Source organism: Ascaphus truei, chromosome 20, assembly GCF_040206685.1.
Source record: "Ascaphus truei isolate aAscTru1 chromosome 20, aAscTru1.hap1, whole genome shotgun sequence".
Taxonomy (NCBI): domain Eukaryota; kingdom Metazoa; phylum Chordata; class Amphibia; order Anura; family Ascaphidae; genus Ascaphus; species Ascaphus truei.
This window is the reverse complement of record NC_134502.1, coordinates 32,806,907-32,818,053: the sequence shown is the minus strand read 5'-3', so window position 1 is coordinate 32,818,053 and position 11,147 is coordinate 32,806,907. Positions and strand designations below refer to the sequence as shown.

Below are 11,147 nucleotides of genomic sequence, written 5' to 3'. Positions count from 1 at the left end.
CCCCCCCCACCCCTGCCCTTCACCCCCCCCCACCCCTGCCCTTCACCCCCCCCACCCCTGCCCTTCACCCCCCCTACCCCTGCCCTTCACCCCCCCTACCCCTGCCCTTCACCCCCACCCCTGCCCTTCACCCCCACCCCTGCCCTTCACCCCCCCCACCCCTGCCCTTCACCCCCCCCTGCCCTTCACCCCCCCTGCCTTTCACCCCCCAACACCTGTCCTTCACCCACCCCTGCCCTTCACCCCCCAACACCTGTCCTTCACCCACCCCTGCCCTTCACCCCCCCACCCCTGCCCTCCACCCCCTACCCTTAACCCCTCCCTACCCCTGTCCTTTGCCCCCCACCCCCTACCCCTGCCCTTTGCCCCCCACCCCTGCCCTTCACCCCCCCCACCCCTGCCCTTTGCCACCCCCCACCCCCTACCCCTGCCCTTTGCCCCCCACCCCCTGCCCCTTTGCCCCCACCCCCTAACCCAGCCCTTTGCCCCCCACCCCCTACCCCTGCCCTTTGCCACCCCCCACCCCTACCCCTGCCCTTTGCCACCCCCCACCCCTACCCTTCACCGCTCCCCACCCCCTGCCCCCCACCCCCTACCCCTGCCCTTTGCCCCCCACACCCTACCCCTCGCCCCCCACCCCCTACCCCTCGCCCCCCACCCCCTACCCCTCGCCCCCACCCCCTACCCCTGCCCTTCGCCCCCCACACCCTGCCCCTGACCTTCGCCCCCCACCCCCTGCCCTTCCCCCCCACCCCCTGCCCTTCGCCCCCCACCCCCTGCCCTTCGCCCCCCACCCCCTCCCCCTGTCCTTCACCCCCCACCCCCTCCCCCTGCCCTTCGCCTCCCACCCCCTCCCCTTCGCCCCCCCACCCCCGCCCCCTGCCCTTCGCCCCCCACCCCCTCCCCCTGCCCTTCGCCCCCCACCCCCTCCCCGCCCTTCGCCCCCCACCCTTCACGCACCCCGCCCTGCAATCCCGGGCAACGCCGGGTATATCAGCTAGTATATATATATATATAATACACATGTAGGAAATATCACGGATTATTCCTTCAAAGCAATCATATACCATTGACCCAGCGATGCCCACAATCTCGCCCCCCCTCCCTGCCCTTCACCCCCCCCCCCCCCCTGATATACACAGCCAATAAACACGCGACAAAATGCTGGAGTGGACAGCTCGTTTATTACCAGGAACAATATGGTAACATCCCCAACCCATAACCGTGACTGGAACCTTGGCCAGACTGCCGTGGGCTGTGTCCAGCGCCCGTGGTCAACCCGTGATCCATGACCCCCAGTTGCTGACCGGATGACCAGGAAATGTTAACCTAAAGCCACTGGGGGAAACCTCTAGGTCGACAACCCCAAAAACACAGAGCATACAAGCCCCCCTCAATAACCATAACCCTAACCAAACAAACACCACAGAAATATAGTGTATATGGCATGAGTTGGACTTTTTTTTTCTGCATGAAAATTAACACCAAATTTTCGTACGTTTTAACCCTGAAACGCTGTTTTTTTTCTCCAGTTTTCAGTTACCCCATACAGACATTAATAGGATCACCCTCGTAGATATCAGTTACCCCATACAGACATTAATAGGATCACCCTCGTAGATATCAGTTACCCCCATACACTTTAATAGGACCAATCTCCTACACACATCAGTTACCCCATACAGTCATTAATAGGATCGCCTCTTACACATCAGGTACTATACAGACATTAATAGGATCGCCTCTTACACATCAGGTACTATACAGTCATTAATAGGATCACCTCTTACACATCAGGTACTATACAGACATTAATAGGATCGCTTCTTACACATCAGACATTAATAGGATTGCCTCTTACACATCAGGTACCCCATAGAGACATTAATAGGATCGCCTCTTACACATCAGGTACTATACAGACATTAATAGGATCGCCTCTTACACATCAGGTATTATACAGACATTAATAGGATCGCATCTTACACATCAGTTACCCCATACAGACATTAATAGGATCGCCTCTTACACATCATGTACTATACAGACATTAATAGGATAGCCTCTTACACATCAGTTACCCCATACAGACATTAATAGGATCGCCTCTTACACATCAGGTACTATACAGACATTAATAGGATCGCCTCTTACACATCAGGTACTATACAGACATTAATAGGATCGCCTCTTACACATCAGTTACCCCATACAGACATTAATAGGATCGCCTCTTACACATCAGGTACTATACAGACATTAATAGGATCGCCTCTTACACATCAGGTACTATACAGACATTAATAGGATCGCCTCTTACACATCAGGTACTATACAGACATTAATAGGATCGCATCTTACACATCAGTTACCCCATACAGACATTAATAGGATCGCATCTTACACATCAGGTACTATACAGACATTAATAGGATCGCCTCTTACACATCAGGTACCCCATACAGACATTAATAGGATCGCCTCTTACACATCAGGTACTATACAGACATTAATAGGATCGCCTCTTACACATCAGGTACTATACAGACATTAATAGGATCGCTTCTTACACATCAGGTACTATACAGACATTAATAGGATCGCCTCTTACACATCAGGTACTATACAGACATTAATAGGATCTCCTCTTACACATCAGGTACCCCATACAGACATTAATAGGATCGCATCTTACACATCAGTTACCCCATACAGACATTAATAGGATCGCCTCTTACACATCAGGTACTACACAGACATTAATAGGATCGCCTCTTACACATCAGGTACTATACACACATTAATAGGATCGCCTCTTACACATCAGGTACTATACAGACATTAATAGGATCGCCTGTTACACATCAGGTACAATACAGACATTAATAGGATCGCCTCTTACACATAAGGTACTATACAGACATTAATAGGATCACCTCTTACACATCAGTTAGGGAAGATATATATGTTCTTGTGTAGGGTGTTCTAGTCGTCGGGGATTAGAGATATTTCTCTGAAGAGACACAAACATTTATAGGACAGGAATTAAAAAACAGATACATACACGTAGCTATAAACACACACACACACACATAGTTATACATGTAAACACACACACTGAAACGCACACTCGTAGCTATACACACACACATAGTTATACATGTAAAAACACACGGAAACGCACAGTCATAGCTATATACACACACACACATACACATAGTTATACATGTTAACACACACACGGAAACGCACTCTCGTAGCTATACACACACACACATAATTATACATGTAAACACACACACGGAAACGCACACTCGTAGCTATACACACACACATAGTTATACATGTAAATAAACACACGGAAACGCACACTCATAGCTATACACACACACATAGTTATACATGTTAACACACACACGGAAACGCACACTCGTAGCTATACACACACACATAGTTATACATGTAAAAATACACAAGGAAATGCACACTCGTAGCTATACACACACACACAGTTATACATGTAAAAATACACACGGAAATGCACACTCGTAGCTATACACACACACATAGTTATACATGTAAACACACACGGAAACGCACACTCGTAGCTATACACACACACAGTAATATATGTAAAAACACACACGGAAACGCACACTCGTGGCTATACACACACACATAGTTATACATGTAAAAACACACACGGAAACGCACACTCGTAGCTATACACACACACATAGTTATACATGTAAACACACACACCGGAAATGCACACTCGTAGCTATACACACACACATAGTTATACATGTAAACACACACACGGAAACGCACACTCGTAGCTATACACACACAGTTATACATGTAAAAACACACACGGAAACGCACACTCGTAGCTATACACACACACGTAGTTATACATGTAAAAACACACACGGAAATGCACACTCATAGCTATACATACACAGTTATAAATGTAAAAACACACACGGAAACGCACACTCGTAGCTACACACACACACACACACATAGTTATACATGTAAACACACACACGGAAACGCACACTCGTAGCTATACACACACACATAGTTATACATGTAAAAACACACACGGAAACGAACACTCGTAGCTACACACACACACACACATAGTTATACATGTAAACACACACACGGAAATGTACACTTGTAGCTATACACACACACATAGTTATACATGTAAACACACACGGAAACGCACACTCGTAGCTACACACACACACATAGTTATACATGTAAACACACACACGGAAACGCACACTCGTAGCTACACACACACACACACATAGTTATACATGTAAAAACACACACGGAAACGCACACTCGTAGCTATACACACACACATAGTTATACATGTAAACACACACACACACACACATAGTTATACATGTAAACACACACACGGATACAGTACGCACACTCGTAGCTACACACACACACATAGTTATACATTTAAACACACACGGAAACGCACACTCGTAGCTATACACACACATAGTTATACATGTAAAAACACACACGGAAACGCACACTCGTAGCTACACACACACACACACACACACATAGTTATACATGTAAAAACACACACGGATACGCACACTCGTAGCTATACACACACACACATAGTTATACATGTAAAAACACACACGGAAATGCACACTCCAAGCTATACACACACACATAGTTATACATGTAAACACACACACGGAAACACACACTCATAGCTACACACACACACATAGTTATACATGTAAAAACACACACGGATACGCACACTCGTAGCTACACACACACACACACACATAGTTATACATGTAAACACACACACGGAAACGCACACTCGTACCTATACGTGTAAACACACATACACGTACATATTGAGAGAAGAGCAATAGGAGGAGTTATAGGGAGCGGTTATATGGGGTAATAGGAGGAGTTATAGGGAGCGGTTATATCAGGTAATAGGAGGAGTTATAGGGAGCGGGTATATGGGGTAATAGGAGGAGTTATAGGGAGCGGGTATATGGGGTAATAGGAGGAGTTATAGGGAGCGGTTATATGGGGTAATAGGAGGAGTTATAGGGAGCGGGTATATGGGGTAATAGGAGGAGTTATATGGAGCGGTTATACGGGGTAATAGGAGGAGTTATAGGGAGCGGGTATATGGGGTAATAGGAGGAGTTATAGGGAGCAGTTATATCAGGTAATAGGAGGAGTTATAGGGAGCGGTTATATGGGGTAATAGGAGGAGTTATAGGGAGCGGGTATATGGTGTAATAGGAGGAGTTATAGGGAGCGGGTATATGGGGTAATAGGAGGAGTTATAGGGAGCAGTTATACGGGGTAATAGGAGGAGTTATAGGGAGCAGGTATATGGGGTAATAGGAGGGGTTATAGTGAGAGATGATACAATAGATACTTGCCTATTAATTTTTGTATTAATTCTTTTATATCCATTTGGCAAAATATACAGTCCGTGGAACACAAGATCAGCAAACGCTTTGCCACATCTGCCCATGGTATAGGGCCTCCGTCTGTAATATAAACACAGATATTATATATATATAATCAAAAAAATAAATAGATGATACCGTTCTGTGGCTAACGAAATGCTTTTATTTGTGCGAGCTTTCGAGATACACTGATCTCTTCTTCCGGCGATGTTACAATGAATGAAGCAAAAGGTAAACTTAAAAACAGTGTCTCTTGGAATGTTATCTGTGCTGTTCCATCTATTTATTTTTTTGATTATTGAAGCTCGGCTAACACGGTACTGATACCTCTATATATATATATATATATATATATATATATATATATATATATATATATATATATATATATATATATATGTATAAACCCTCCACCGTATTGCATATACTGCAGCAAATAAAAAGATCACTTGTGAGCACATTCACATGTTTTAGACAGGTCTGCACCCCGCCTTTTACCATTATCACCCAGCACACTGCAGCAAGGGATTCTGGGAAATGACATGCAAATGTGCGCACAATGTTTCACCTTTTGCCTGAAATCCATTTTTACATGGAAACCCTTAGCAGCTAATGCTCGCTGTTAACACAGCTTTTAAGCACAGCATGGGTATCAGGTGCAAAGCCAGAGAAACCGCTCACCGACATGTTTCACCCTTAATGGGTCTCGTCAGTGTGAGGCTGGGGGTACTGCTGGCCTTGCATTTTCAAGGCTGGGCCTTAAATAAACTACCCAGCCTTGAAAATTGCAAAGCTAGTGACACAAAGATAGACGCAGTGTACGCAGTCACACACAGGCGGTCCTCGGTTATCCACCGGAATCCGTTCTGGAAGCAGCGTTGGAGAGTGACACCGTTGTAAAGTGAGTCCCATGTTAATCAGTGGCGGTGAGCGTCGGATAACGCATTCCGCGTTGGATAACGCATCCCGGCGTCTGATAATGCATTCAGGCGTCGGATAACGCATTCGGCGTCGGATAACGCATTCGGCGTCGGATAACGCTCATGGTGTTGGTTCCCAGCTGTAGGTATTGATATAAATTATAGGACTATTAATATTATTTATTATATTATTGACTATAATACCAGACCTCTAAATACCCATTAGTGGTGTTTGGTCGTTGTGTACATGTGTATATGCGTATAACTAGCTTGGTACAGACAATAACTTCACGCATATATACACTTATTTGTTTTTTCAAAAATTGTTTTATTTTCATTTTTATCACTACATTACATTATGACACACTGTGGAGTAAATAACATTGGGGGACCGTAAAGAAAGAATTATACACTAGTAACCACTCCTTAAAATACAGTGGACTAAGGTCCTGCTGTCCCTTCTCTACCCCTGTTACATACAGTACCTATGTCTGGTGGCATGGTACAAATATCATGTCACTTCAAATAAGTATCACACTGATAAGAAATAAAGCTAAAGCACCTCTCCCTACCTGTCTGCGCATGCGCGATGTGAATGCGATCAGACACTGCTAACTGACTCAGCGCACACGCGCTTGCAGTGAAGGACATTTGTCTTCATCTCTAAGTCCTCACGCATGCGCTGTGCGATGCGGGGCTGGACGTACAAGATGAGAAATCCTCAGAGTCCCGGCGCACGCTCACTCAGCTCCTGCGGCTCAACTGGCAAGTTGCCAAGTTCCTGCGCGTGCGCGGGGCGCTGTGGTAAGGTGGGCGAATCCAGACGGCCCACGCATGCGCGGGAAGGTAGTGTGAGCGCAGGGGGATATCTCTATGTCCCCAGACATGCGCGGTTTGCGGGCTGACGATCAGCGGCTCCCAAGTCCCTGCGCATGCCCCCATTACGTTGCTAGCAATATGGCAAATACTTTCTAAGTGCAGACGCATGCGCATTAGGACTAGGTGGGATCTGCTTTGTTTACCAACTCCCCGCGCATGCGCAGTACAGCTCTACACGCCGATCAAATAGGTGAGTCTTAAGCACTAAAAAACAATTGTACATACATAATAAAAGACACTTTATCATCTAAATGTGTAGTTATTTGTGTTTTTATTGCTTACTATGGCCATATGTGTGCTTTGGAGGTGTTCTTAGGTATATGATGCACTGTGTATGTGCAACAGCTGTTAACCATTAATGACTAATTAAGGTACTGCCGGGGTATAAAAGGGTTCAGACCTCACTCCCCCAGTAATAATAATTTGCCCCTGAAGAAGCTCCTTTGCTGGAGGGAAACGCGTGTTGGACGCGCAGTTGTGTCAGTCTCCTACTTGGAGCTGTTTTAATGTAGTGTCTTAAGTCTCCTGGCTCTATTTATGCAGACGGCATTAGCTTGATAAATACAACAACAGGCAGTGAGCCTGCCTCCCTGCTATATACTACATGATATATACACAATCTGAGCCTCTCTGCTGGGTAACTCTATGTCAATGGCACTGTGAGTACCAGCTCAACTATACTGAGGGTTATTGTGGATTGATTGCGCCTGTGTCAGCGTCACCTCTCAAGCATATGCATTCAATACAACCATAGGTGTTCGCTGCTATATATATATCATTGCAGGATTGCTGTGTCTTTGACCAGTTAAAGGCTCACTGAGTAGGAGACGGTTTCCTACAGTCTGCATACATACTCCAGAGGGGTTAACACCCTGACTTTCAGCATCCACTGTCCTGTCAAACCCAGGAATATTGTATTTGGGTTTGTACAATCATACATTTATTGACATGGTTGCACGCTATTGAATATTTAATTCATTTTTAAAAAAACACAGTACACTACGTTTGGTAATATATGTTTTAAGTAAATTTATTAAAAGTTAGATTTTACATTATGTAGGTGTGCAGTTAGTGAATTCTTTAGGGGACTCATTCATTTTGTGTTCCCCTTCCCCCCTTTTTTTTGCCTGATTCACTTATCAGTTCACAGTTTGCACCCACATTTACAATTACCATTATTATTATATACTTTTTCACTTTACTCAATTAGTGTGGCCCTGTGATCACTCCCCAATCCTCCCCTTGTTTTCTAAGTCCCATGTTAATCAGTGGCGGTGAGCATCGGATAACGCATTCCGCGTTGGATAACGCATCCAGGCGTCTGATAATGCATTCAGGCGTCGGATAACGCATTCGGCGTCGGATAACGCATTTGGCGTCGGATAACGCATTCAGGCATCGGATAACGCATTCAGGCATCGGATAACGCATTCAGGAGTCGGATAACGCATTCAGGCGCCGGACAACGCATTCAGGCGTCGGATAACGCATTCAGCCGTCGGATAACGCATTCAGGCGTCGGATAACGCATTCAGGCGTCGGACAACGCATTCAGGCGTCGGACAACGCATTCAGCCGTCGGATAACGCATTCAGGCGTCGGATAACGCATTCAGCCGTCGGATAACGCATTCAGGCGTCGGATAACGCATTCAGGCGTCGGATAACGCATTCAGGCGTCGGATAACTCATTCCGGCGTCGGATAAAGCATTCCGGCATCGGATAACGCATTATTCAGGCGTCGGAAAACTCATTATTCAGGCGTCGGGTAACGCATTCCGGCGTCGGATAACGCATTCAGGCGTCGGATAACGCATCCCGGCGTCGGATAACGCATCCCGGCGTTGGATAACGCATCCCGGCGTCGGATAACGCATTATTCAGGCGTCGGAAAACTCATTATTCAGGCGTCGGGTAACGCATTCCGGCGTCGGATAACGCATTCAGGCGTCGGATAACGCATCCCGGCGTCGGATAACGCATACCGGCGTCGGATAACGCATCCCGGCGTCGGATAACGCATTCAGGCGCGGATAAGGCATTCCGGCGTCGGATAAAGCATTCAGGAGTCGGATAACGCATTCAGGCGTCAGATAGCGCATTCAGGTGTCGGATAGCGCATTCCGGCGTCGGACAACGCATTCAGGCGCGGATAAGGCATTCTGGCGTCGGATAACGCATTCAGGCGTCGGATAACGCGTTCAGGCGTCGGATAACGCGTTCAGGCGTCGGATAACGCATTCAGGCGTCGGACAACGCATTCAGCCGTCGGATAACGCATTCAGGCGTTGGATAACTCATTCCGGCATCGGATAACGCATTCAGGCGTCGGATAACGCATTCTGGCGTCGGATAACGCATTCAGCCGTCGGATAACGCATTCAGCCGTCGGATAACGCATTCAGCCGTCGGATAACGCATTCAGCCGTCGGATAACGCATTCAGGCGTCGGATAACGCATTCAGGCGTCGGACAACGCATTCAGGCGTCGGACAACGCATTCAGCCGTCGGATAACGCATTCAGGTATCGGATAACTCATTCCGGCATCGGATAACGCATTCAGGCGTCGGATAACGCATTCCGGCGTCGGATAACGCATTCAGCCGTCGGATAACGCATTCAGGTGTCGGATAACGCATTCAGCCGTCGGATAACGCATTCAGGCGTCGGATAACGCATTCAGGCGTCGGATAACGCATTCAGGCGTCGGATAACTCATTCCGGCGTCGGATAACTCATTCCGGCGTCGGATAAAGCATTCCGGCGTCGGATAACGCATTATTCAGGCGTCGGATAACTCATTATTCAGGCGTCGGGTAACGCATTCCGGCGTCGGATAACGCATTCAGGCGTCGGATAACGCATCCCGGCGTCGGATAACGCATCCCGGCGTTGGATAACGCATCCCGGCGTCGGATAACGCATTCAGGCGCGGATAAGGCATTCCGGCGTCGGATAAAGCATTCAGGAGTCGGATAACGCATTCAGGCGTCGGATAGCGCATTCAGGCGTCGGATAGCGCATTCAGGCGTCGGATAACGCATTCAGGCGTCGGATAACGCATTCTGGCGTCGGATAACGCATTCAGCCGTCGGATAACGCATTCAGGCATCGGATAACGCATTCAGCCGTCGGATAACGCATTCAGCCGTCGGATAACGCATTCAGCCGTCGGATAACGCATTCAGGCGTCGGATAACGCATTCAGGTGTCGGACAACGCATTCAGGCGTCGGACAACGCATTCAGCCGTCGGATAACGCATTCAGGTATCGGATAACTCATTCCGGCATCGGATAACGCATTCAGGCGTCGGATAACGCATTCCGGCGTCGGATAACGCATTCAGCCGTCGGATAACGCATTCAGGCGTCGGATAACGCATTCAGCCGTCGGATAACGCATTCAGGCGTCGGATAACGCATTCAGGCGTCGGATAACGCATTCAGGCGTCGGACAACGCATTCAGGCGTCGGACAACGCATTCAGCCGTCGGATAACGCATTCAGGTATCGGATAACTCATTCCGGCATCGGATAACGCATTCAGGCGTCGGATAACGCATTCCGGCGTCGGATAACGCATTCAGCCGTCGGATAACGCATTCAGGCGTCGGATAACGCATTCAGCCGTCGGATAACGCATTCAGGCGTCGGATAAAGCATTCAGGCGTCGGATAACGCATTCAGGCGTCGGATAACTCATTCCGGCGTCGGATAACTCATTCCGGCGTCGGATAAAGCATTCCGGCGTCGGATAACGCATTATTCAGGCGTCGGATAACTCATTATTCAGGCGTCGGGTAACGCATTCCGGCGTCGGATAACGCATTCAGGCGTCGGATAACGCATCCCGGCG

General features: G+C 47.7%; 1 protein-coding gene across 3 annotated transcripts in view; it reads right to left on the bottom strand.

Annotated features, from left to right (window-relative positions):
* Positions 1 to 1,183: 1,183 nt before the first annotated feature.
* Positions 1,184 to 11,147, bottom strand: part of LOC142470895 (uncharacterized) — a 46,430-nt gene continuing 36,466 nt past the window's right edge. For all 3 annotated transcript variants that reach the window (XM_075577696.1, XM_075577698.1, XM_075577697.1), the window contains 2 exons: positions 5,460 to 5,570; positions 1,184 to 3,013 (listed from right to left, as the gene is read on the bottom strand). In XM_075577696.1, the coding sequence (XP_075433811.1) occupies positions 3,000 to 3,013; positions 5,460 to 5,570 (125 nt within the window). In that variant the 3' untranslated portion in view covers positions 1,184 to 2,999. The remainder of the gene's footprint in view (positions 3,014 to 5,459; positions 5,571 to 11,147) is intronic.